Here is a 27,898-nt window from a genome sequence, read left to right as displayed (position 1 = left end):
ACAGTTCATAGAATTCTTATTACCTGTTACACCTATAGCTTCTCCAGTTATTCATTTCATCTGTCTTATCTAGCTACATAGATATACCTCAGGGATAATGCAGGTTCAGTTCCAAATCACCTCAGTAAAGTGAGTCACTTTTCTAGTTTCCCAGTGCATATAAAAGTTATGTTTATTAAATACTCTATTAAGTGTCAATAGCATTTTGTCTAAAAAGCAATGTGCTTACCCTAAAAATACTTTATTGCCAAGAAAATGCTGTCACTAGAGCCTTCAGGGAGTCAACTTTTGCAGTAATAACATCAAACATCACTGATCTCCATAACAAATACAAAAGTGAAAAAGTTTGCATATTGTTAGAATCACCAAAATATGACACACAGGCATGAAGTGAGCAACTGCTGGAAAAACGGCATCGATAGACTCGCTCAACACAGGGCTGCCACAAACCTTCAGTTTGCAAACCATATAGTATCTGTGAAGCACAACCAAGCAAAGTGCAACAAAACAAGGGATGCCTTTAAGGGTATTGAATTAGTTATCAAAAACTTCCCAACAAACAGAAGTCTAGGACTAGATGGCTTCATAAATGAATTCGACCAATTATTTTTACTTTTTTTCTACCAAACATTTAAAGAAGACATAATAACAATCCTTCTCAAACTCTTCCAAAAATAGAATAGGAACGAACACTGCCAAACTCTTTTTACCAGGCCTGCACCACCCTGATACTCAAAAATAGGAATACCATAAAAAATGAAAATTACAGGCCAATATCTCTGATGGAAACAGATGCAAACATTCTTAATAGAATATTAGCAAACCTAATTCAACAGTACATTAAAAGGATCAGACATCACGGTCAAGTGGATCAATCAGTGTGATATACCACATTAACAAAGGATCAAAATCATATAATCATCTCAATAAATGCAGAAAAAGAATTTGACAAAACTCAACCATCTATTTATGATAAAAACCCTCAACAAAGTGGGTGTAGAGGGAACATTCCTCAACATAACAAAGGCCACATACGGCAAACCCACAACTAACATTATACTCAGTGGTGAAAAGTGGAAAGCTTTTCCTTTAAAATTGGAAACAAAACAAGGATGTCCACTCTCGCCACTTATATTCAACATAGTATTGGAAGTCCCAGCCTGAACAACTAAGAAAGAAATAAAAAAGTTATAAAAAAAAAAGTGAAAGTGAAAGTCACATAGTCTGTACAACTCTTGGCAATCCCATGGACTGTAGCCTGCCCAGCGCCTCTGTCCATGGAATTCTCCAGGCAAGAGTCCTGGAGTGGGTTGCCATTTCCTTCTTCAGGGGATCTTCCTGACCCAGGGATCAAACCCAGGTCTCCTGCATTGCAGGAGATTCTTTACCAACTGAAGCACTAGGGAAGCCCCAAAAGGTATACATATCACAAAGTAAGAAGTAGAACTGTCACTACTTGCAGAGGACATGATATATACAGAAAAATCTAAACTTTCCACTGAAAAACTGTCAGAACTAACAAATTCAGTGAAGTTGCTAGACATAAAATTATAAACAGCAGTCGCATTACTCCACTTACATCAATGGACAGATCATCCAGACAGCAAATAGGGAAACTCAGGCCTTAAATGACACATTAGACTGGATAGACTTAATTCATGCCTGTAGGGAGTTCCATCCAAAAGCAGAACGACATACATTCTTCCCAAGCGCACGTGGAACCTTCTCCAGGACAGATCATGTGCTGGGCCACAAAGCAAGCATTGGTAAATTTAAGAAAACTGAAGTCATATCAGGAATCTTTTCTGACCACAACACAGTGAGATTAGAAATCAGCTGTAAGGAGAAACAGCAAAAACCCCACAAATACACGAAGGCTAAAAATATGCTACTAAACAACCAATGGATCACTGAAGAAATCAAAGAGGAAATAAAAAATGCTTAAAGACAAATGAAAATGGAAGCATGACTACCCAAAACCGCTGAGATGCAGCAAAAGCAATTTTGCTTTTATAGGGATGTTTACAGCAATACAAGCCTACCTCAGGAAATGAGAAAAACCTCAAACAACCTAACCTTATACCTAAAGCAACTAGAGAAAGAAGAACAAACAAAATCCAAGCTTAATAGAAGGGAAAAAATCAAAGAGCAGAACAAAATAAAAAAGAAAGAAAATAAAATACAAAAGATCAATGAAGCTAAAAGCTGGTCTTTGACAAGATAAACAAAATTGATAAACCTTGAGGAAAACTCATCAAGAAAAAAAGGGAGAGGGCCTAAATCAATAAAATCAGAAATGTAAAAGAAGAACTTAAAACCAACACTGCAGAAATGCAAAACACCATAGAGACTACTACAGGCAACTATATGCCAATAAATGGACAACCTAGAAGAAATGGACGAAAGCTTAGAAAGGACAATCTTCCAAGACTGAATAAGGAAGGAATAGAAGATGTGAGCATACCAATTATAAATACTTAAATTGTATCTGTGATTAAAAGACTCCCAATAGGGACCTGCCTGGTGATCCAGTGGTTAAGAATCTGCCTCCCAATGCAGGTGACATGGGTTCGATCCCTGATCAGGGAACTAAGATCCCACATTCTGTTGACTAAACCCATGTACCGCAACTACTGAAGTCCACATGCCTAGAACCTGTGCTCTGCAGCAAGGGAAGCCACTGCAATGAGAAGCTTGCACATTGCAGTGAAGAGTAGCCCCCACTCTCTACAACCAGAGAAAACCCGTGCAGCTAGAAACAAGTTTTTGTTTTAAAACTCCCAACAAAACAAAAGTCCAGGAGCAGATGGCTTCACAGGAGAATTCCATCAAACATTTGGAGAAGAGCTAACACCTATCCTTCTGAAACGATTCTAAAAACTTGCGGAGGAAGGAGCACTTGCAGACTCGTTTTGTGAAGCCACTATCACCGCAACGCCAAAACCAGACAGAGAGATCAAAAAAGAAAATTGCAGACCACATCACTGATGAGGATAGACACAAAAAATTTTTAAGAAAATATTAGCAAACCAAATCCAACAATACCTTAAAAGGATCATATACTATGATCAAGTGGGATTTATTCTAGGGAAGCAAGGATTTTTTAATACCTGCAACTCAGTTGATAGACTATATTAACAAATTGAGGAAAAAAACCATATGGTCATCCCAATAGAGTCAAAGCTTCTGACAAAATTCAGTACCCATTTATGATAAAAGCTTTCTAGAAAGTGGGCATAGAGGGGACCAACCTCAATGTTACAAAGGCATGTGTCACAAACCCACAGCTAATATCATATTCAACAGTGAAAAGCTGAAAGCATTTCCTCTAAGATCAGGAACAAGATAAGGGAAGTCCACTCTCACCACTTTCATTTAACATACTTCTGGAAGTCCTAGTCACAGCAATCAGAGAAGAACAAGAAACTGAATGTGTCTTTTTGAATTATGATTACAAAACATATATATGAAACAAATATATATATATAATAGAAACAGATCTGCAGACACAGGAAACAAACTTATGGTTACCAAAGGGGAAAGGGGGGTGGGGATAAATTAAGAGTTTGAGATTAATGCATGTACCCCAATATTCATTGCAGCACTATTTACAGTAGCCAGGACATGGAGCAACCTAGATGTCCATTGACAGATGAATGGGTAAAGAATATGTTGTACATATATACAATGAACTCAGCCATATAAAGGAACAAAATCGGGTCATTTGTAGTGATGTAGATGGACCCAGAGTCTGTCATACAGAGAGAATAAGTCAGAAAGAGAAAAATATCATATATTAACGCATATATATAGAATCTAGCAAAATGGTACAGATGAACCTATATGCAGGGCAGGAATAGAGATGCAGATGTGGAAAGAGATGGGTGGACATGGGGATTTGAGGAGGGTAGGATGAACGGGAGAGCAGTGCTGACATATGTACACACCACGTGTGAAATAGAGCTGGTGGGAAGGTACCATGCAGCAGGAGCAGCTCAGCGCGGAGATCTGGGCTGACTCAGCGGGTGGCTGGGGGTGGGCGGGAGAGAGGCTCAAGAGGGAGGGGATATATGTGTGTGTCTAGATGATTCACTTCATCGTACAGCAGAAACCAACACAACATTGTAAAGCAATTACACGCCAAAAATAAGATCTAAACAGATATTTCTTCATAAAAGATATACAAATGGCCAACAGGCACATGAAAAGATGCCCAACATTACTAACTATTAGAGAAGTGCAAATCAAAACTACAATGAGGTATCATGTCACACTGGTCAGAATGGCCACCATCAAAGAGTCTACAAATAATAAATGCTGGAGAGGATTTGGAGAAAAGGGAGCCCTCGCACACGGCCAGTGGGAATGTAACTTGGTATAGCTGTTATGGAGAACAGTATGGTAGTTCCATAACACTGTAAACTATATTCAACTATACTTCAATAAAAAAGCAAAAAAAAAAGTTTCATTTCTATACACTAATAATTTCTATCAGAGAAATTAAGAAGGGGAGGAATAAGATGAGAGGTTGGGACTGACATATAAACACTACTATACCTGAAATAGATAACTAATAAGAATCTGCTGTACACCATGGGGGATTCTACACAATACTCTGTAATGACCTGTATGGGAATAGAACCCAAAAAAGAGTGGACATACCTATAACTGACTCATGCTGTTGTATAGCAGAAACTAACATAACATTGTAAGTCAACTATATGCCAATAAAAATTAATTTAAAAAAGAAAGAGAAATAAGAAAACAATCCCATTTACACTGCTAGGAAAAAAATAATTCAGGAGGTAAAACACCTGTACACTCAACGCTGTAAGACACTGATGAAAGAGACAGAAGAGGACAAACATGAATAGAAAGATATTCAGTGCTCAGGGGCCGGAAGAATTAACATTGTTAAAATGTCCATACTACCCAAAGTGATCTACAGATACAATGCAATCTCTACCAAAATTCCAACGGCATTTTTCACAGAAATAGAATAGTCATCGAGTTTATGTGCTACCATAAAGGCCTGTGAATAGCCAAAGCAATCTTGAGAAAGAGAAAGCTGGAGCCGTCACTCTTCCTGATTTGAAACTGTGTTACAAAACCATAGTAATCAAATAGGAAGATATTGGCATAAACAGACACGTCAATAAATGAGACCAAGAGGGTAGCAGGCAGGAAGGCCAGGAAATAGGCTGCAGGTGTCAGACGGTTTTTCTCTCTCTTAAGCGGCAGGAGGGAACAAACTACGGATATTTTTTTCCCCCTTCTCTATACAAATTTAAGAAGAGGTTTCTCTTAAAATACTGTGTTGCCATAATGACACCTGGTTCCACCTGAACTTAACTTTTCTCAAATCTGGAGTTAACCAATGCATTTTTCATATGGAAATGTTTGTCTTAAGCTGTGTTAATGTACTACGCATTTACCCCAGTCTCTGTCTTCAAGTCGGTTTGCCTAATGGCTCAGAACCGTCTGGACAAACCAGTATGTTATACTCAAACACTGTTCCCCTAATCTATGTAAACGAAACTATTTGTATGGTAATCTGCCTTTCTACAAGATTCAAGTCAATCGTTTTATGGCCCCGGATGACTCGTCTGGTGCCAAGATTATCCCAAAATACATCTTATGGATGAGGGGCCTGGTGCCATTCTCTGAGTTTTAAGACATTCCTTCCTTTCATTAACAGACTGCTAGTAACTATATAACATCCAGCTAAAAAACAGCAGGCGGGTATTCTTTCTGCGCCCTTCTGATGTCTATGTCAGAAGCTTTCTCTATCTCCTTTATACTTTAATAAAACTTTATTACACAAAAGCTCTGAGCGATCAAGCCTCGTCTCTGGTCCTGGATTGAATTCTTTTCCTCCGGAGGCCAAGAATCCTGGCTTCTTTTCGTGGTTCAGCAACAACCTTTCAGAACTAAATGGAAAGTCCATAAATAAACTCATGCACATGTGGTCAATGAATTTCCAAAAGAGGAACCAAGAATATAAAATGGGGAAAGGACAGTCTCTTTGACAAATGGTGCTAAGAAAAGTGGGCAGTCACATACAAAGGTACGAAACTGCACTACTATCTTACACCATACACAAAAATTAACTCAAAATGGATTAAAGACTTGACCATAAAACCTGAAACGTAAAACTCCTAGAAGAGCACAAAGGCGGTGATCTCCTTGACATCATCTTGGTGATGATTCTTTGGATTTGACACCAAGAGCACAAGAAACAAAAAGTAAATGAGACTACATCAAGCTGAAAAACTTCTGGGCAGCAAAGGAACCTACTGAAATGGGAGAAAATATTTGTAAATCATATATCTGATAAGGGGTTAATATCTAAAATATATAAAGAACGCATACATCTCAATAGCAAAAACCCAAACAATCTGATTTAAAAGCGGCAGGAAATTTGAATAAACAGTTTCCCAAAGAATTCATACAGATGTCCAACAGGTACATGAAAAGGTGTTCTGCATCACTAATTGTTGGGGAAATGTAAACAATATGTTGCCTCACACTTGTTAGAATGGCTAGTATAAAAAACAGATAACAAGTGTTCATGTGGAGTAAAGGGAACTCTTGCACATTATTAGAATATAAATTGGTGCAGCCACTATGGAAAACAGCATAAAGGTTCCTCAAATAATTACAACTACCATATGATCCAGCAGGTTTACTTTGAGATATTTATCTGAAAGAAACAAAAATTCTTGTGAAATATTTATGCTCTCATGTCCACTGCAACCTTACTTACAGTAGCCAAGACATGGGAGCAACCTAGATGTCTATGGATGGATGAATGGATGAGTGTGGTGTATATGTACAGTGTAATATTACTCAGCCATGAGAGAGAAGGTCACACACCTACTGCACAGCACAGGGAACTCTGCCCAATGCTATGTGGCAGCCTGGATGGGAGGGGAGTTTGGGGGAAAGTGGCTACATGTATATGTATGGCTGAGCTCCTTCGCTATTCACCTGAAATTATCACAGCATTGTTAATTGTCTATACCCCCAATACAAAGGGCCTCCCTTGTGGCTCAGATGGTAAAGAATCTGCCTGCAATGTGGGAGACCTGGGTTCGATCCCTGGGTTGGGAAGATACCCTGGAGAAGGGAAAGGCTATCCACTCCAGTATTCTGGCTTGGAGAATTCCATGGACTGTATAGTCTATGGGGTCGCAAAGAGTCGGACATGCCTGACCAACTTTCACTTTCACTTCCCAATACAAAATAAAAAGTTAAAAAAAAGAAGGTCATACAATATGACCTAACTTATACGTGGAATCTAAAACAAAGCAAAATGAAAAAAATCTGAGCTTGCAGATACAGAGAGAAGTCTGGTTGTTACCAGGGGTAGGGGATGGGTGGGTGACCTACAGAAGTGGGTCAGGAGGTAGAAACTTCCAGTTACAAGCTAAGTAAGTCCTGGGGGTGCTCTGTACAGCATGGTGATGATGGTTCAGTTCAGTTCAGTTGCTCAGTCATGTCCGACTCTTTGCGACCCCATGAATTGCAGCACGCCAGGCCTCTCTGTCCATCACCAACTCCCAGAGTCTACCCAAACCCATGTTCATCGAGTTGGTGATGCCATCCAACCATCCCATCCTCTGTCGTCCCCTTCTCCTCCCGCCCCCAATCCCACCCAGCATTAGGGTCTTTTCCAATGAGTCAACCCTTCGCATGAGGTGGCCAAAGTATTGGAGTTTCAGCTTCAACATCAGACCTTCCAATGAACACCCAGGACTGATCTCTTTTAGGATGGATTGATTAGATCTCCTTGCAGTCCAAGGGACTCTCAAGAGTCTTCTCCAACACCACAGCTCAAAAGCATCAATTCTGCGGTGCTCATCTTTCTTCACCGTCCAACTCTCACATCCATACGTGACCACTGGAAAAACCATAGCCTTGACTAGACGGACTTTTGTTGGCAAAGTAATGTCTCTGCTTTTAAATATGCTATCTAGGTTGGCCATAACCTTCCTTCCAAGGAGTAAGCGTCTTTTAATTTCATGGCTGCAGTCACCATCAGCAGTGATTCTGGAGCCCAAAAAAATAAAATCTGACACTGTTTCCACTGTTTCCCCATCTATTTCCCATGGAGTGATGGGACCAGATGCCATGATCTTAGTTTTCTGAATGTTGAGCTTTAAGCCAACTTTTTTACTCTCCTCCTTCACCTTCATCAAGAGGCTCTTTAGTTCTTCTTCACTCTCTGCCATAAGGGTGGTGTCATCCGCATATCTGAGGTTATTGATATTTCTCCCGGCAATCTTGATTCCAGCTTGTGTTTCTTCCAACCCAGCGTTTCTCATGATGTACTCTGCATAGAAGTTAAATAAGCAGGGTGACAATATACAGCCTTGACGTACTCCTTTTCCTATTTGGAACCAGTCTGTTGTCCCATGTCCAGTTCTAACTGTTGCTTCCTGACCTGCACACAGGTTTCTCAAGAGACAGGTCAGATGGTCTGGTATTCCCATCTCTTTCAGAATTTTCCACAGTTTATTGTGATCCACATAGTCAAAGGCTTTGGCATAGTCAATAATGCAAAAATAGATGGTTTTCTGGAACTCTCTTGCTTTTTCGATGATCCAGCGGATGTTGGCAACTTGATCTCTGGTTCCTCTGCCTTTTCTAAAACCAGCTTGAACATCTGGAAGTTCACGGTTCACGTATTGCTGAAGCCTGGCTTGGAGAATTTTGAGCATTACTTTACTAGCGTGTGAGATGAGTGCAATTGTGCGGTAGTTTGAGCATTCTTTGGCATTGCCTTTCTTTGAGATTGGAACGAAAACTGACCTTTTCCAATCCTGTGGCCACGGCTGAGTTTTCCAAATGTGCTGGCATATCGAGTGCAGCACTTTCACAGCATCACCTTTGAGGATTTGAAATAGCTCAACTGGAATTCCATCACCTCCACTAGCTTTGTTCGTAGTGATGCTTTCCAAGGCCCACTTGACTTCACATTCCAGGATGTTTGGCTCTAGGTGAGTCATCACGCCATCGTGATTATCTGGGTCGTGAAGATCTTTTTTGTACAGTTCTTCTGTGTATTCTTGCCATGTCTTCTTAATATCTTCTGCTTCTGTTAGGTCCATACCATTTCTGTCCTGTATTGAGCCTATCTTTGCATGAAATGTTCCTTTGGTATCTCTAATTTTCTTGAAGAGATCTCTAGTCTTTCCCAATCTGTTGTTTTCCTCTATTTCTTTGCACTGATCGCTGAGGAAGGCTTTCTTATCTCTTCTTGCTATTCTTTGGAACTCTGCATTCAGATGGGAATATCTTTCCTTTTCTCCTTTGCTTTTTGCTTCTCTTATCTTCCCAGCTATCTGTAAGGCCTCCTCAGACAGCCATTTTGCTTTTTTGCATTTCTTTTCCATGGAGATTTTCTTGATCCCTGTCTCCTGTACAATGTCACGAACCTCTGTCCATAGTTCGTCAGGCACTCTGTCTATCAGGTCTAGTCCCTTAAATCTATTTGTCACTTCTACTGTATAGTCATAAGGGATTTGATCTAGGTCATACCTGAATGGTGTAGTGGTTTTCCCTACTTTCTTCAATTTAAGTCTGAATTTGGCAATAAGCAGTTCATGATCTGAGCCACAGTCTGCTCCTGGTCTTGTTTTTGCTGACTGTATAGAGCTTCTCCATCTTTGGCTGCAAAGAATATAATCAATCTGATTTCACTGATTTCGATGATGGTTAATAATATTCTATTTTTGAAAGTCGCTGAGAGAGTAAGTCTTAAAATTTCTCATCATAAAGTTAAAAGAATATAACTAGGGATGGTGATGAATCCTAACTAGACATATTGTCTTGATCATTTTACAATATATACAAATATCAAATCATTATGTTGTACACCTGAAACAATATAATGTTATGTTACATATAACACATATGTGATGTTAATATCTCAATTAAAAAACAAGTAAGGATTCACTCCAAACCGAAACCTCCCATAAGCTTGTCTATGCCAGTAGGTGCTCATTGGTTAATAAACAACCTTCTTCCTGCACATCCTAACCATGGTCTCCTGGAAATAATGCCTGAAGCTGGGGGTTTTCAAACAGTGGGTCCCTGAAGGTTTGGGACTGGCAGTGCTGCAGGTTCGGATTTTTTGGCACCACCTCGTGAATCACAATGGGTCCATTTCTACTTCTTTTTTTTAAATCATGGACTTTGAAGTAAAACACAGATGGGAAAAATGGCTCTGCTGTTACAAAAGAAGAGAAAAAAATTGGAAAAAACAAAACCAACCCCCAAACAACCTGCTGTGAACTCTAAAAGAGATAATCCTACTATGGTTTCAAGGCCCAGTAAGTAGTTTCCTGGTGGTATATTTAGGAATTTCGGAGCAGAAAGGGGCTCTGACAGTCTTCCTCATTATCTGCGAAGCCCAGTGAGACAGCTCCGAGTGGGAGGTGGGAAGCACTGGCCGCGTCAGAGCCAGGCAGGGGGGTTCCTGTCTGGCACGGGCATGAGAACTTGTGTTGGCAAAGATGGCCCATAGAGCTCTCTCCTTTTAATAACAGCTGTTGCGGGGGAGAGGGGTGGAAGAGGAGAAAGCTTGTGTTGAGCGGTAACTATGCTAAAGCACTTCCATTGTCTCATTTAACCCCAACAGTTGTACACGGGTTGTTCAATTTTTCTCCATTTTAGAAGTGAGACCTAAGGCTCAGAGATTGATGGTGCCCAGGCTGAAATGTTAAAGTGTGGGCGGTGGAAGCAGGACTCAAATCCAAGTTCCCAAGGCACAGTGGGTGAACGAACGGTCATCCCTCTTCTGTGCTGGAAGCACACATCGGGATGCTGTGGCGTGACCACTAGGTGGCGACAGAGCCTCACAAAGAGTTCCTGGGACTCCAGCTAGGCAGCGGCCTGAGGCCCCAGCCTGCGCTGTAGCGGCCCTCGGCTAGCAGACCATCAGAGCAGGACCACACGCTGTCTCTTGGCCCACCTTTCTCCCTAGCATGTTGGAGAGGGGGTCCTGATAGGAGGCTGGTCTGGTTTCAAATCCCAGCTCTGCCACTTACTGGCCTGTGGGCCAAGGCCTCATCTGAGCATCAGGGTTCTCATCTCTAAAACGGGAGTGATGACTCTCACCTGGGGCCTGCAGTGAGGACTGGATGAGACAAAGACTTAGCAGTGGATGGGTTTGTGGTAATTAAGACCAGAGGGAGCATGCACTGGTCACCAAAGGGGGATCTCAGGGGCAGTTTTAAAATGGCCACCCTTTAAACTGAATTCCCGGGGAAACTCTGAATTGCTAGCTTCTTTTGAGACTCTGCCTCCCCACACAGCTGCATCTGTTGGCACTGTACCCTCCAGGCTACCACAGCCTCCAACACTCCCTGCTGGGACCCACTTTCCCCAAGTCTGTCACCTTACTAGGTCCCTTGGACCTTGCATGCAGGTGAGTTTGCTCCTCAGACAAGTCTTAGAACAGAGGAATAGTGCAGTCTGTCTCCATTCTGGGGCAGGGAGGACTTGGGTGGGTTTTTGTGGATTGGGTATTGTGTATCTGGGCCTGGAACAGAATCTCACTACTTGCAACTTCAGCTGGGAACCTGCATGGAACCCAGCTGTTCCAGGCCTGTACTTCCCTAATGGGGTCTGCAGGCTGCCCTCTCCCCAGTCAGATCAGCTTTGGTTTGCCTTCCTGGGAGGAGGCCGGAGGAGCCACGGCAACCCACTCCTGCATTCTTGCCTGGAGAATCACCGTGGACAGAGGAGCCTGGTGGGCTGCAGTCCATGGGGTTGCAAAGAGTCGGGACACGATTGAAGCAACTTAGTGAGCCCTGGCTCTGAGGCTGAGGAGGTCAGAGATTACTGCTGTGACTCGGGGGAGGAGATCTTTCTGAGGCCGGGATGGCTTCCCGGTTCCGTCAGCTGCTGTTCAGCTCCTCCCAGCCTGGCTTCCATGCATACAGATGGGGTCTCCGCTTCCCCAGAGTCTCCTCATTTCTCAGCCTGTGGAGACACTCATTAGCCGTAGCTCATGTCTCAGCTCAGACATCACCTCCTCCTCCAGGGAGCCTTCCCTGGTTCTCTAAGCAGAATCAACTGTCTGTTCCTTTTTCATTGTCCCTACAGCAGCCACTGGTGTCTCCTGTGAGACCTCTTTTACCCTGCTCCTGCAACACTTGCTTATTTACACATTTGCCTTCCTCCCTGGACTGTGTTCTTCTGAACACTGTGGCTCCAACCCTTAGCACAGGACCAAGGCGAGGTGCTGTAAGCAGTTTTTGGCAGGAAAGAGCTCCCTGCAGGAGGCTCTTGTGTCTTTTCACTAACCTTATATCAGGCACCCCCACGCTCTACTCATCTCTACTCAGATCTTTGGATTGGACAATACTTTGCCTGATCTGTTAGTTCTTTCTAAGATCAAAGTAGAACAAATGAATAAGTAATTAACAGATGCCCAGATCTGTTCCCCAGCTTCCCCTTCAGTCATCTCACAGACAAACTCTGTGAGCAAGACAGCATCTAAAGAAGAATCACAAGAAGTTGAAAGGTCTGCACAGAGTGGGAGCCAGATGACTCTGGCTGCCTGTCTCAATGATTAATTCAGATTACTTCTCTTTCCTCTTTAAAAGCTTTCATGGCAGTAGAGAATCTTCAGAGGTGGTTTCTGGGGGACATTGAGTCCACCATCTCCCCAGATTGCCAGCAATCTGATTAAAAGCAACTTCCCTTTCTATCAACATTTGCCTTTCTCTTGAGTTGAATCAGTCAGACCTGATTCAGTAACAGTGCCTGAGAGATGTCCTGCGTGAATGAAAGCATGCACTCCTGGGGCAAAACCAGGGCTACCTAGAGAAAAGTATCTGGAAGCAAAACCACTCATGTCTTGGCCACACCTCATGGCATATGGGATCTTAGATTCCCAACCAGGGGTCAAGCCTATGTCTCTTGCACGGGAAGCATGGAGTCTTGACCACTGGACTGACGGGGAAGTTCCAGCAAAACCATTTTTAATATGAGATTCTTAGAGACTTGGGCCTTTAGGATTGGGGGTTGAAGGGCACAAAATATATCACCAGACTTGGCATGAGGATCCTGGCAGGGACATCCTTTACTTGGTTCCTCCCAGAGGTAAGAAAAGGGGCCTGGGGTCTCCCAAGGGCCACCTGCTAACTCTCAGCTGACTCCCTGAGAAAGGAGTAGCCATTCTACGGGTTCCTGACTCATTCCTGCCGCCCTGATTAAGACACCAGCAGAGTGTCCCAACATTTGTATCAACAGCATACGCCTTGACCAAACCAGCCGCTGACGTCAGTGTGGGAAGGGCAGGGGATGTTCCTACGCTGAGGACAGAACCCAGCCGCTCCAGTCTGGCTGTTGCCTTCTGTCCTTGCCCTGTCCATGTACAGGCTCAATTTGCCAAGAGCGTTCTCAGCCCGCAGCTCCCAGAAACACACCTGGAGGGACACGGTGCTGTCATGCACTGTCCATGGGAGAATGCCGTGGCAAGACACGGGAGAACTCAGCCAAACCTAGATATGTCTGACGCTTCAGGCTTTGGCCAGGCAGCTCTGGACCTGGTCTCTGCCCCCTGGACTTCACCCACAACCAGCGGCCCCAGAACACAGATGGTAGCAGTCCCTGGCTCCAGGGAACTCTGAGGCCTGGAGCCTCAGAACCTGAGGCTGAACCTGCTAGCCAAACCTGGCTGGTCTTCTCTCCAGCCACCCTCTCTGCTGTGACTCTTCATGGCCACTGCCTCTTCACGGTCCCTCAGGCTGCTGGCTGCTGTTCTCCCAGCCTGCTGGCCCGCTGCTTTCCCTGCTCACACACATTCTTCAGGACCCACTGCAAATGGCTCCTCCTCCAGGAAGCCTTTGTGGGTAAGCAAGCACATCTCAGAATCTCCTACAGGTTCCTTAAAACTGGTGGCTGGGTCGGACCCCAAAGAGCTTCAGGCTTGGGTCAGCAGGCCCAGGGTGGGGTCTGAAAACATGCATTTCTAACAAGCTTCCAGCTCTGCAGCTGCTCTGGGACTTCACCTCAAGAATGACTGCTTTGGGAGTTCCCTGGTGGTGGTCCAGTGGTTAAGAATCTGCCTACCAATGCAGGGACACGGGTTCAATCATGGGTCCAGGAAGATCCCACATGCCGCAGAACGACTAATCCGGCACTTCACGACCATCAAGGCCACACTGCAGAGCCCACGGGCCCGACTACTGAGGCCCACAGGCCGAGAGCCTGTGCCCCACAACAAGAGAAGTCCCCGCTCGTCGCCACAGGGAGAGCCTGTGCGCAGCAACAAAGATGCAGCACAACCAACAATAAAAGCAAATAATCAAATCTTAAAAAAAAAAAAATCCGCCTTGCAATGCGAGGGACTCAGGTTCGATCCCTGGTGAGGGGCTAAGATCCCACAGGTCGTGGGGCAACGAAGCCCCAGCTCTGCAACTGCTGAGTGCGGGCGCTGGGACGCAATGGCCCGCCTGACACAGCGGAGACCCACACGCCACGACCGAGGCCTGCACAGCCAAACAAATAAGTGAGGCTTTAAAAAAGAGCCACGGGTTTGTGCAATGGTTTTCAACTGGGACTCATGGGAGGCGTGCCGGGGGCTCCGTGAGGGTGTGTGTGAAGGAGGGCACTGCCCCCTCCAGCTCTGCAGGGTGGCCCTGCTCCTGTGCGATTAACATGACTGAATTCCATGTAAAGTTTTGATTGGAGAAAGGATTTAGTTACTGGGAAAAATGTTGCCCTTCACTCATCGCGATTGTACGTGCTCTTGCTTCCAGAGGGGCAGGGCCGGCCTCTGGACGGGGCTTCGCTCCTACATCCTGTGCTTTCCCCAAGGAACGGCTCTCCTTCCACACGGAGGTTTTACGTGATTTTAAGTGTAACACAGACAAACGTGTCTCATTTGAGTAGTTCCTTTTATACGTATTATAAAAATATTTATAACTAAAATAATTTTTCACTGTTCCTAGTTGAGAATTCATTTGACTGAGGAACAAAAATACAAGCATAGCGAACTAGCAGAGCTGTAATTTCACAGATGATGTTACTCAGGATGAAGCTAAATTTAAAAAGTGAGCAGATTTAAAGCTGATGTAAGGGAGGGCATTAAGTAACAGCCCAGCTAACATACAGATAATGTAAAAATCAGGGATGGTTGGAAAGACCGAAGTTTAGGAAATACTGTCCTTTAAAACAGTTTGAAAGTCACTTAAGGAAGAGTCCTGCTTTCTCCATGCTCTGGAATTTCTTCCCCTTGAGTTCCAAGCTCATCTCCCACTGTTTTCTTTCTCGAACTAATCAAACATTAGGATGACATTTTTAAAAGGGCATCTCATTAAGCAGCCTCGTCTCCATTGGAGCAGAGGCTCCTGCCCAGGAGCCAGCTGGCCATTTATCTTATGGTAATGAGGTGTCATCTGCCCATGGGTCTGCCTTCCTCCCTTCCTCCAAGACCGCCTCTCTGCGACAGCGGAAAGCGTGTGTTGGGGGCAGGCAGGGGGCGAAGCAGAACCCGAGCTGCCAGCTGCCGGCATCATCTCGCAGAGCTGGATGCAGGCGGGAAGGTGCTGGGGTGGGGGGCGCTGTGCTGCATGGGCGGGACCGAGCTCCTCACCTGTACACCGTGGTCGGCGGGGAGCTCAGGCTGTCGTAGACGAGCCTCACGTGGCCCTGGTACAGCTCCAATGCCAGGGGGTCGTTGTCTCCCTTGTAGAGGAGGATGCCGTTGTCCTTGTCCGTGGCCACCTGGACGGAGGCCAGAGAGTCAGGGCTGCCCCGAGGCCCCTCCACCTCCCCACCTCCTGGAGCCCTCTTCCGGGGGGCATTTCCTGAACGAGCCCTGGGTCTGATTTCACGTCCTTGTTTCCTCTTCCGTCTAGTCTGTATATTTCCATAAGGAAGGCCTGTGCTTAATACTCAAGCAAATGGTGATCGAGCAATTCCAAATACTTATGGAGTATTCAATATGTGTGGCTATGTTTTTATGTTGTGTGTGTGTGTGTGTGTGTGTGTGTGTGTGTGTGTGTGTAAGTGAACACATATATAAAAATGCCAGGAACCATGAGCTCTGATCTAGCCTCTCGGGGCCTTTATCTCTTTGTCTATAGTAATAATTATAGACAAAAGACTAACCACTACTATTTAATTCAGTGTTGACTATGACCTCGGGAATTTTTTAAAACACCAGTGTCTGGGCTTCATCCCAGACCAATTACATACAAATCTCTAGAGGTGAGACCCAGGCAAAGATAAGGTGCCCTGGGAGATTCTCATGTGCTGCCAAGGCTGAGAAGCACTGGTTTCAGAAGCTGCTGCTCAGAGGGTATGTTCTCCAGGCACTGGGCGCAGGGCTGGGCTCTCTGACCAGCCTGTCAGTGCCCACCACCTGGCACAGGAGCAGCGGAAAAAGGGGCGTGTGGAGCAGGTGGCTGCATAGAACACTGGGGTGTCTGGGGCCCGGGCCCGGCTAGTTGCGTTGTAACCCTTGGGTCTCTGGGTGAGGAGGACTAAGGGAGGAAGGCAGGAGGGCAATGAAGTGCCCCGGGACACGGGACGATGGCAGCCAGAGCTTCTTTCCTGTGTGTGCCAGTGGCCCACCGCCATCTCAGAGGCCTGCTTAGGGACTGGAGGCTCCACGAGCTGAGGCCATGGGAACATCTGTGCATCTCTGCTGCCCCAGTCTCTAGAATGGCAGGTATAGACAGCCAGTGGATTTGTTGAATGAATGTTTATCTCCATAAGCTTAAACCCAGGCTAGTATAGCCATAACCAGAAGGAAGAAGGGGCCTCAGTGGATGCCACAGGGCTGCTAACTGGCTTGCACCCGCTAGCCGTGCCTCTGGGTTACTCACTGCACACCAAGCCTGCTCTACAGGTAGGGTCCTGCTCTATGTCACGTGTGTGCACGCTCAGTCAGTTGTGTCCAACTCTCTGTGACCCCGTGGACTGTAGCCCGCCAGGCTCCTCTGTCCATTGGATTCCCCAGGCAAGAATACTGGAGTGGGTTATCATGCCCTCTCTGCTCCAGGGGATCTTCCCAACCCAGGGATCAAACCCATGTCTCTTACATTTCCTGCATTGGCAGGTGAGTTCTTTACCACGAGTGCCATCTGGGTCTCTCTATATCATATCCCTTGCCTTCCCCTCTCCCCAACAGCACTGAGGTCATTTAGAAATGTGGTTTGGAAGAACTACTCAGATCCACAGGTAGGGAGCCTGATAGAAGTTAGTTGGAAAAGAATCTGGTTCACACTAAACAGTTTTCTGCTCCTTGAAAGATGCCCTGCTCCCTCCTGCCTCTGGGCTTTTGCACACGCTGATTTCCCAGGCTCGAATGCAACCCCTCTTCACCCTGCATTATCAACCCTTCCACCCTTCTCCAGGCCAACTCCTATTCATCCTTCAGACCTCAGCTTAGTTATCACTGCCTCTGGGGAGCCCTTCCTGATTCTTCCTGGCAGGCTGGGATCATAGTCCCACCTGCATGCTCCCACATCACCAAGGGTTGTCATTGACCATTTTCTTGTTCTCCTGCCCTGGGCAAGGGGCTTGGCTGTCTTGCCCACCACTGAATCTCCACTGCCTGCTTGGCATGTAATAGTTGAATGACTGTTCCCTAGAGGAGTCAGGAGCTGTCTGTAGAAGCCTCTGCATGGAGTTGGCCCAGGCCTGCCCACCCCAGCTGTTTGCAGAACAGTCAGAGCTTGGGGGCATGTCGGGGTCCTTCCGAGGGCTGAGTGGGTGGGGCTCACCTGCAGAGAGATGTTGGCCTGGGGCCGGACCTTGGCTGAGGCCAGCTCCACGTAGGAGTCCTTGCCCACGAAGTTGACGGTGATGAGCTTCTCGCACCTCGGGCCGGCGAAGCCCGGGGGGCAGCGGCAGGTGGGCTCCTGCTGCACCACAATGCACTGGGCTCCATTCTGGCACTCGTACTGGTCACAGGGGCTGGTCTGCAGCAGGACCATGGGCGGGGGGTGCTCACAGTGTTGCCCGCTGGGAGGGCAGAGAGGAGGGTGGGGAGAGAGGACAGCGGAAGGTGAGAGGAGACACCAGGTCATTGAGGCCAAGGAGCTGCCTGGGGAGAGGGTGGCATGAAAGGGAATGGGGACTGGTTCCAGCCCTGCCAGTGACCAGGGGAAGGCCGGTTCCTTCTCTAAGCCATAGATTTCCCACTTTTAAAATAATGCGGTTGGACTAGAGTGCAGGTCCTCAATTTCAGTGTCATCAGAATCACCTGCGATACATTTGCTAAAGGTGCAGATTCTCTTCTAGCCATGAATGAGTGGATAAGCAGCATGGGATGTACACACTATGGAACACTATTCAGCCTTGAAAAGGAAGGGCATTCTGACATATGTGACAATACGGGTGGACCTTGAGATGACACTGAGCCAAAGAAGCAGTTACAAGACTGCTGTCTGATTCCGCTCATATGAGGCACTCAGACTGGTTAAAGTCATGGAGACAGAAAGTAGAGTGGTGACTGCTGGGGCTAGAGAAGGGGGAATTGGGAGGTGCAGTTTCAGTCTGTGAAATAAAAAGATTTCTGCAGACGGATGGTGGTGATAGTCACACAACAATATGAATGTACTTACTGTACACTTAAAAATGCTTAAGATGGTAAATTTTGTGTTATGTGCATTTTGCCACAATTAAAAACATTTTTTTCAAAGTGTGGGTTTCCAGCTCCTTCTCCCCACCCCTGATTCTAATTTCATAGCCCTGAGGTGGGGCCCTGAAACTTATATTTTCATAAGCCTCGCATGCAACGGGCCTCAATCAGTCTTTAGAACCAACTGCCTTGAGAACTCTTGGTTCCTTCCAGGCTCATGTTCTCAGTCCATGGCCAGGGCTCGTCTGCACAGTTGGATCTATGCTTCCGTGAGACCTGACGTGTACACAGAGCATGTCCCCCAGTCTGATCCCCTTGACTGTGGTCCCTGGCCTACCCTGCGGGACCTCCTGTGCCCTTCCCTTCCAGTCAGTGTGGGAGCTACAGCTGACGCCCAGGTACTCCGTCCATACACCCCACAGACATCTGACCGCATGGCCAGCGCCTCCTGTCTCCCTTTTCTCTCCCGGCTTCAGTGACTCCCCCAAATCCGCCCATCCACCTCCATTTTCCTGCCACTAGGGAATCCATAATGTTTTATTCTCCAGCCTAGAAAGAAGATCCTGCCAGTGTGGCCATGTGGCTACCTCCACCCTGCAAGCTGGGCTCCAAAATGGTATCATCTTTCATTACATGGAATCATGCCCAAGTTTGACCCTACGGCCAGCTGCCACGGGGTTGCCCTGGGTACCTCCTTTTTCCATCTACAGCACGGGGTTGACAACGTCTGCTCTGGGACTTGGAGGGCATGAGGAAGGTTTGGGAAATAAAGACACCATGGAGATGCAGGGCTAGGGTCGCCTGGGCCCCCCAGCCCCCCACCCTCTGCCGCCTGCCCGGCAGCCCCTCAGCCCTACCTGAAGCCCTGGGGGCAGACGCACGTGTAGCCGTTGACCGCATCCACACACTGGGCCCCGTGGCGGCAGCGGTGGGCGGCGCAGTCATCGTCGTCCACCTCGCAGAGCTTCCCGCTGTAGCCAGGAAGACATTCGCACCTGCAACGCGGCAGGGCGAGGCTGCTCTGGGGCCCGGCCAGCTCCCAGGCAGCCTCTCCTGTATCTCCCTTGTTCTCAAGGCCCCTCAGCACCTGCGAGCTCCCCAAAGCCCGGCCCACAGCCTCTAGTCCCCGCAAGTCGGTGTCTGCCTGGTTTACACGGGGCACCTTATAAACTAGTTCTATGAAGATAGCGGTAGATCCAAGTCAAAACCTTGTCAGGAGCTGGCTGAGGGGCTCGCGTTGTGGTCAGACAGGTTTTGGCTCGGATCTACCACCGTCTACACAGAACTAATACTCAGCTTAGCCCTCCTTCGTGCGCCTTTCACAGAGCACCTTGCTGAGGTCCCTCAGCACCCAGTGAGGGAGGGTCTGTCCCCCTCCAGTATCAGGAGGAGACCTGGGCTCTGGGAGAGCGGACTTGACTTCCCCGAGGCCCCCACAGGGTAACGCTATTGCGTTTACGCTTATGTGCGTCAGATGCTGCTCTCCACGTATCTGCTACTCATTGCCTCTCTGTGGTTCAGCTTCTCCATCCTTCAGTGTGGCTGACGATCAACACCTTCACCTCTTATGGTGGTTTAAGAGAGTCAGCGATCCACTCTGTGCAGGGCACTGGATCCACACTGAATACGCAGTGTGACATGCAGAAGGAGCTGATAAGGATGGTGAAGAAATGATGCTATTGGCACTTCCTTTGATTCTTCTCTATTGTTTATTCATTTTTTCCCCCAGAGATTCAGGCTGATGCAAGAAGTGGGATAGATAAAGAAGATGTGGTACATACATACAATGAAATGTTACTCAGCCATAAAAAGGAATGAAATTGGGTCATTTGGAGATATGTGAATGGACCTAGAGTCTGTCATAAAGAGTGACGTAGAAGGAAAAAAACAAATATTCTATATTAATGTGTATATATGGAATCTAGAAAAAGGGTGAAGATGAACTTATTTGAATCTAGAAAAAGGGCAAGAATAAACACGCAGATGTAGAGAACAGACATGTGGCTACAACGGGGGATAGGATGAATTGGGAGAGAAGCCCTGACACATTTATGCTACCGTGTGTAAAACAGATGCTAGTGGGAAGCTGCTGTACATCACAGGGAGCTCAGCTTGGGACTCTGATGACTCAGATGGGTGTGATTGGGTGGGGTGGGAGGGAGGCTCAAGAGGGAGGAGATGTATGTATACCTACAGTTGTTGTAAAGCAGAAACTAACACAACATTGTAAAGCAATTATACTCAAAAAAAAAAAAGAAAGAAAGAAAAGAAAAAACAACACTAAGCTGGGGGAAAAAAAACCAAAGAGAGAAGGGTGAATCCCTTTGCCTTTGACTTGCCTCTTGGTCTCCAGGGGAGAGTATGGAGCTATGGTTCACCCCAGGCCTTGCAGGCCTGCCCTGCCTCTCCCAGAGGAGCACCATGTTGGCAGCTCCATTGTGGCCCTGCAGGCCCAGGTTTCAGCCCAGCCAGAGGCAGCTGCTATGGCCAGCCTCCCTGAATGCGGGCCAGAAACATGCATCTCTGGGCTCCTCTGTCTGACATGACAATGTGTCGAAGTCCCAGCAAGAAACAGACCACAGGTACCACCTTACTCCCAGGGGCTCAAGCACACACACAGGCACATATGAACACAGATCCTTCCCAGCTCCTCTCCCTCCTGCAGGGCCTTGAGCCTGCACACCTCTCTGGGGTCCCTGGCTGAATTTTACTGGGCAGAGTATGAAAAATAAACACAGCCTGTGCAAGTCAGAGGAGGAAGCTGGTACAGGCAGGGGAAGGTGTGCAACAGGTGGTGAGGCAGGAAGTGAGACCTTGGAACACTTACATGATCAAGGAGCCCGACTGGGGAAGCATCAGGACAAAGGGATGGTCCTCCCTCCCCACTCTCCTTGCTCCACCCCCTCTACGATGGAGAGAAGTGGGCCGGAATCGCAAGTAGATCCTGGTGCTGCCGGGGTTGACAGAACACGCTGCGTGCTGTGGATTCATGGTAAGGTACGATACTCAGGGGGCCGGGGTGTCCCTGGAGGCGGGCAAGTTCTAGAATTTGAGGATTTACTGGGCCTGCGTCCAAAAGCTGTGAAATCTCTAAGATCGGACCTATTCACCTTTACTTATATGATGGATAAATTTGAAACACGTGACCTACTGCTGCACTAGCAAGTGCAAACTTTCACATCTTCGCCCCTACCTTCATCCTAGTCTTTGAAAGCGACATCCTGGGGATGACTTTGTGGGAGTGCATGCTGCATATACTGCAGGCCAGGCCTCTGCGAGGGTTAAACCTGGCCCTGGTGGGTATATGTGCCTGTGTCTCTTGAATTCTAAGTACCTGCAGACCAACTGAAGCTGTAGGAGCTTCTCTGAGGCAACAATAGCTACTCACTACTTACAGGGGCAAACCCAGCCTGGTCAGCACGGAGTTCAAGGCTGCTGAAGTCCTCAGGAGGGATGAGGGAAGCCATGCTTCCTTGCAGATGAAGCAGTAGAGGTCTGGAGGCAGATGTGTTTATGGCCTTTCCTTTCCAATGCTACAGCCCGCTCTACACCTGTGCTTCCCAAACAAAACCCCCAGGAGTCTTGTAAAAGTACAGCTTCTGATTCAGGGAGTCTGGGTGGGGCCTGGGAATGAGCATGCCCAATAAGCTCCCATGGGATGCTGATGCTGCTGGTTCATGGACCTCATCGCTAATAGCAAGGATCCCTACAACATTTCCTTATCGGCTAAAGACAAGCAACTAGTAGTATACCCCAAATTCCCTGTTGTTTTCAAATATTTTGCCTTTATCTTTTCTCTAAAGCATAAGGTTTATGCCATTTTGATACGCATTTGACCTACTGATTCTGGACAAAGAGGAGTGACCAAGTGACGTCCTTGGTTTCAGGACATCAGGAACCTCCGGACTGAGCTGAGGAATCAGTCAGACCTGGGTCAGCTCTCATCCCTTTCCATGCACACGTGTCGGCTGCTTGCTCCACCTCACTGTGCTTCAGCCCACCCAGGAAGCGGGTAACAGTTGCTACATCCTAAGGGTGCTGAGTGTAGGGAGTGCTGGCCCCTGCCATCCCTGTGTCTAGTTCTGTTACTTTCAGTGTGTAGCGGCAGTTACTTTCAGGCCCTCACTATATTATTATTTCAGTGTTCACGTCACAGATACTGATATAGTCCTATCTGCTCTGTTGAGTTGAGGCCTCATTAGAACAGCATCCAAGGAAATCCCCAAGGATAAACACCTTCAAACTTGGGCAAAGGCTGCAGTGACTGCACGTCTCTTTTGTTAATGCCCCTGTGGCCCGCCTGGGGATGTGGGTCATTACAGTGATGGCAGGGGGTGAGGGGGGCGTTGTGGGATAAAGTGAAAAATGTTGCACGGGGAGAAGAGGCTTTTGATTTAAATGCTTTGATTTTAATAGAAAAAAAAATCAACATTATTGAGTTGGCCTGTAGACTTCGTCAAGATTCTAAGAGACACTGTGCATAAATATATTATCTCAAGATTTTGAAAGCTAGACTGGTTTCTTTCTATTCTATTTTGTCCTTCAACTCAAGGAGCTCTTGGTTATAGTAGAGAGAGTTTCCAGGGACAAGGAGCAGAGAATCAAGATCTGTGGTCCTAACTCCCTAGCACCCTAACTCCAGCCCAACACCCTGGACCACTTATGACCAGTCTCCATGTTCACTGTGCTCATCCAAGCCAGCATCCTCTGAGCCTGTTGTCCACTTGGCCGGGAACACCACTGATCTCCTTCCATCCACGGATATTCTACCCAGTCTTCCTAGCTTAGCTACCACCACTACCTCTTCCTGCTGCTGCTGCTGCTAAGTCGCCTCAGTCGTGTCCGACTCTGTGCGACCCCATAGACAGCAGCCCACCAGGCTCCGCCGTCCCTGGGATTTTCCAGGCAAGAATACTGGAGTGGGTTGCCATTTCCTTCTCCAGTGCATGAAAGGGAAAAGTGAAAGTGAAGTCGCTCAGTCATGTCCGACTCTTAGAGACCCCATGGACTGTAGCCTACCAGGCTCCTCTGTCCATGGGATTTTCCAGGCAAGAGTACTGGAGTGGGGTGCCATTGCCTTCTCCGCTACCCCTTCCTAGGCATACCCAAAGCACACTGTCTGTCAGTCCAGCCGCCACAGCTTTCAGTTCGAGTACGCAGCCCAGTGTTCACTGCAGCACCGTTTACAGCAGCCAAGACCTGGAGACAGCCTAAACGTCCACCGACAGAGGAATGGACAAAGAAGATGTTTCCTGTACCATGGAATATTATTCAGCCATGAAAAAGAATGACACAAGGCCATTTGCAGCAACATGGATGGACCTAGAGAGTGTCATTCCAGCAAAGTAAGTCAGACAGAGAAGGATAAATATCATATGCTGTCCGTTATAAGTGGAATCTAAAAAGAAATGATACAAATGAACTTATAAAACAGACAGAGACTCACAGACTTAGAAAACGAACTCGTGGTTGTCACGGGGAAGGGACAGTTAAGGACTTTGGGAATATATGGGCTATATTTAAAAAAGGGTGACCAACAAGGACCTGCTGTAGAGCACATGGAACTCGCTCATGTCCTGTGTCAGCCTGGATGGGAGCGGAATTTGGGGGACAATGGATACACGTGCATGTATGACCGAGTCCCTTCACTGTGCACCTGAAACATTGCAACATTGTTAATTAGCTGATTTTTGTGTTAAAATAAATAAATACATAAAACTCAAGTGTTCTAACAGGAAAAAGAAAAAGAAAACATGTGCTGAGAGAGAGGGAGGGAGGGAAGAGCAGGAAGAATAGGGAGGGGTCAGAGAAAGGGGATCTCTCTCTCAAGAGAGGAGAGAACAGGGAGGCAGACACAGAGACTCATCAAGAAAGACACCGACAAAGAGACAGACAGAGAATTAGACTGTGACTAGCCAGAGGTACCGAAAAGCACATGCTAGCAAACAGGTAACAGAAACAGAGAGAGTGAAAAAAAATATATATGGAAGGAACCCCAGAGCTTCTGCCTCAAACCCAGGCTACTGGAGCCAAACCCTTGGGACCTGGTGCCAGGCATGAGTGAGCCTCACCTGAATCCTCTGTCCAGGGAGATGCACTTGGCCTCATGCTGACAGAGGTTCATCCCCGGCACACAGTGGTCAATCACCTCGTCGCACAGCTCACCTAGTGGTGGGTAGAGAGCCCAGGTGTCAGGGAAGATATAGGGGGATGCCCCGGCTAGAAGGTCAGCTTCATCCAGTCCCTGGTCAGGAGGCCATGGTATCAGGAGCCTGCCATTTATTCCCTAGGCATCTCTTTTCTTCTGCACCTCTGTCTCAATTTCCCTGGCAGTGACCACAAGAAGACCCCAGGACCTCTCTTGGGCACTGTTAGAGCTTTACCATTTGGCTGTTTCACTGGATTATCCAGGGGCTGCAGCAGCTAAAACCACCCCTGACTTGGTGAAAGTTGCTCAGTTGTGTCTGACTCTCTGTGACCCCATGGACTATACAGTTCATGGAATTCTCCAGGCCAGAATGCTGGAGTGGGTAGCTGTTCCCTTCTGCAGGGGATCTTCCCAACTCAGGGATTGAACCCAGGTCTCCTGCACTGCAGGCAGATTCTTTACTGCCTGAGCCACCAGGGAAGCCCACCCCTGACTTTGGGCTATGCTTGTTTGTTTTTCATCCCACACTCATTTATGCAGCACCTCCTGCGTGCTAGCACTGCCAGGGCCTAGGTGTGTGTGTGTGTGTGTGTGTGTGTGTGCTGGGCTGGGGGGAGGGGATCTACAAATAACCAGGCAGTTATAACACACAGCTGTCAGCGAGATGATGAGAAAACCTGCTGGAAACTCAAGGGTTTCCTGGAGGGGCAGCCAGGGCTTAGCAGTGCAGTCCACCTGTTACAGATAAGTAAACCCCATGGGTTTTCTCAGAGAAGAAAATATGGAAAGAATTTGATGTTCTGGTCTCTGGCTACATCCCCTTTGAAATTCACAGGGCCAGAAAAATGCCTAACAGGTCATAAATACCCAAAGATAAGGCCTTCAGATAAGCCCTGAAAAACTCACACCACCGGAAAGCGGGAACGTGGGCGGTCAGACAGGCCTGCAAGGGTCAGGTTCCTGGAAGACACACCACTGGCAGCTTCCTCGCCTTCCACCCAGCCAGGCCATGTGGAGAGCGATGGAGAGAGGTGTGGGGCAGGTGTGAGCAGGAGAGGGCTGCCCCGGGCAGGGCGAAGGACGGTCGAGGGTGGCTAGGGGGAAAAGCGTGGCAGACACAGCCCCGGAGTCGGCTCTCTGCTGCGGTGGGGGCGAGCGGGGCCCACCCTGCCCTCACTGTGTCCGCAGCCTCTCAGGACCGCAGAGGGGGCCTGTGTGCCTTCTAAGCCTCTTCCGCTGCTTCTCCGCCAGTGACCCTGAGAGAGGTGTGTTCTCTGTGTGACACTTCTGACACTTTCTGGCAGAGACAAAACCTAGATGTCCCATCCTCAGGAACAAAGTACAAGTCAGAACCGTATCCGGGTCAACGGCAGACGCAGGCAGGAAACTGCCTTCAGAAGTGATTCCTGGGCAGCCCCACCCCCATCCGTTCTCCCAGCATCAGTTCAGACCTGAATAAAGTATGAGGACAAGGCAAGCGCCTCTCAGCTGGCCTCAGGCACCACTGGGGACTCCAGGGCTCCCAAAGGAGGGCACGGACATGAACTAAGTGAACAGAGAGCTGAAAGCTGGGGACCTGCTTAAAGTGGGGAGGAGTGAGTGGTTTGTGGGGGTGGGTGGGGGAGGGGTGGACAGACGAAGGGAGAGGGTCTTTGGGAAGCCCCTCAGGGCGTATTACGGGGCTTCTCCTGGATTCAAGTCTTTGTCCAGAGGGGCAAAGGAGGTGGAGTTTTTTGAAGAAGCCTAGAAAGCGGTGGGCTTCCCACGGGGTGCGGTGGTAAAGAACCTGCTGGCCAACGCCGGAGACGCGAGAGATGCTGGTTTGATCCCTGGGTGGGGAAGATCCCTGGAGAAGGAAATGGCCACCCACTCCAGTATTCCTGCCTGGAGAATCCCCCGGACAGAGCTGGTCGGCTACAGCCCTGGGGTCTGCAGGGTCAGGCTTGTCTGAGCACACACGGCGGTCTCTTGTGACGCAGGGCGCGCCCACCCAGGGCCCCAGCAGCAGCGCGCGCCTGGGCGCCGGGGACTCACCCGTGTAGTTGGGCGGGCACACGCACGCGTAGTTGTTGACCCCGTCCACACAGGTGGCGTTGTTCTCGCAGTCGTGGTCCTCACAGTCGTCTGGGTTGATCTCACACCGCTGCCCCTCGAAGCCCAGAGGGCAGGAGCAGCTTTGGGGACGTGCGGGTGGGGTCAAGGGTCAGGGAGTGGGGGTGGGAAATACAGTCAGTCAGGGTTCTCCTCTGGATGGAAGTCTGAGGCCGTTCTTGGGGCGCACACGGCCCTGGTGTTTTGAGCAGGAAGACCTTTAGGAGCCTAAGAGGGCATTTCTTCCAGCCCCCTGCCTCCGGGCAGTGTTTGGCCTCTCCTGGCCCTGGGTAGCTGCCTTGCCTGGGGGCAATTTCTACTGGCAATGCCTCCTTCATTGCTCCCCCAGCTGGAAGTGGTAGAGCTTTAATTCCTCGCTGTCTCCTAAGTGACCCTTCAGCTATGTTCTATGGGTAGTCTCTTTTGTAGACAAAGAGAGAAACAGCATAGCAAACTCTGTACTTTTTTTTGTGACCTTCTACTCAAGGGCAGCTTTCTAATCGGGAGCAGGAGCAGAACTTAGTGGCCAAGATCAGGCTTTGCAACCAGGTTTCCTGGGTTAAATTCCACATCTGTTTCATCATCTGTTGACTGGTGGTACTATCTACCTCCAGGGTGGTTGTAGGCATTAAATGAGATTATACAAGGAAAACGCTTAGAGGGGTACACAGCGCAGAGAACATGTTAGCTAGATTTTGTTCTAGACAAAACCACACACCTCCTTAACCTTCCCGCAGGGATGCCATTTCTCCTTCTCATGTATCCCTGCTACTTCTGAGCCCCCTCCTGCTTCTGCAAGGTGAGGGGGTGGGGTGGGAGGACACCTTTCCTGCCAACGCTTTCTGGGTGAGTCTGGTTAAAAATACTATGGACCAGCGCAACGCAACTTCTTAACTTGTCCCTGCAGTGTTAAACCTCTTGGATAAAAACCTCGTTCCCTCTCCTCTGCCTGGCCTTGGCCACAGCCCCAGGGTCAGGCTGCATGCCCAATAATAAGTCAGAAAAAAAATAAGTCACTATTGATGAAGGCTGGGCAGATGACAAGGGGC

General features: G+C 47.7%; 1 protein-coding gene across 5 annotated transcripts in view; it reads right to left on the bottom strand.

The window, feature by feature from the left end:
• SLIT3 (slit guidance ligand 3) overlaps positions 1–27,898 on the bottom strand; it is a 703,024-nt gene that overhangs the window by 5,648 nt on the left and 669,478 nt on the right. For 4 of the 5 annotated variants that reach the window (XM_081520700.1, XM_081520701.1, XM_081520699.1 and 1 more), the window contains 5 exons: positions 26,793–26,932; positions 24,682–24,775; positions 19,468–19,605; positions 17,751–17,991; positions 15,614–15,744 (listed from right to left, as the gene is read on the bottom strand). In XM_081520700.1, the coding sequence (XP_081376826.1) occupies positions 15,614–15,744; positions 17,751–17,991; positions 19,468–19,605; positions 24,682–24,775; positions 26,793–26,932 (744 nt within the window). Of the gene's footprint in view, positions 1–9,543; positions 9,676–15,613; positions 15,745–17,750; positions 17,992–19,467; positions 19,606–24,681; positions 24,776–26,792; positions 26,933–27,898 lie in introns of all 5 variants that reach the window. The other variant, XM_081520703.1, reaches the window with a different exon arrangement.

The sequence above is a fragment of the Giraffa tippelskirchi genome, chromosome 8 (assembly GCF_054371585.1).
Source record: "Giraffa tippelskirchi isolate mGirTip1 chromosome 8, T2T-mGirTip1v1.2.pri, whole genome shotgun sequence".
NCBI classification, from domain to species: Eukaryota; Metazoa; Chordata; class Mammalia; order Artiodactyla; family Giraffidae; genus Giraffa; species Giraffa tippelskirchi.
This window is presented reverse-complemented; position numbering and strand designations above follow the sequence as displayed.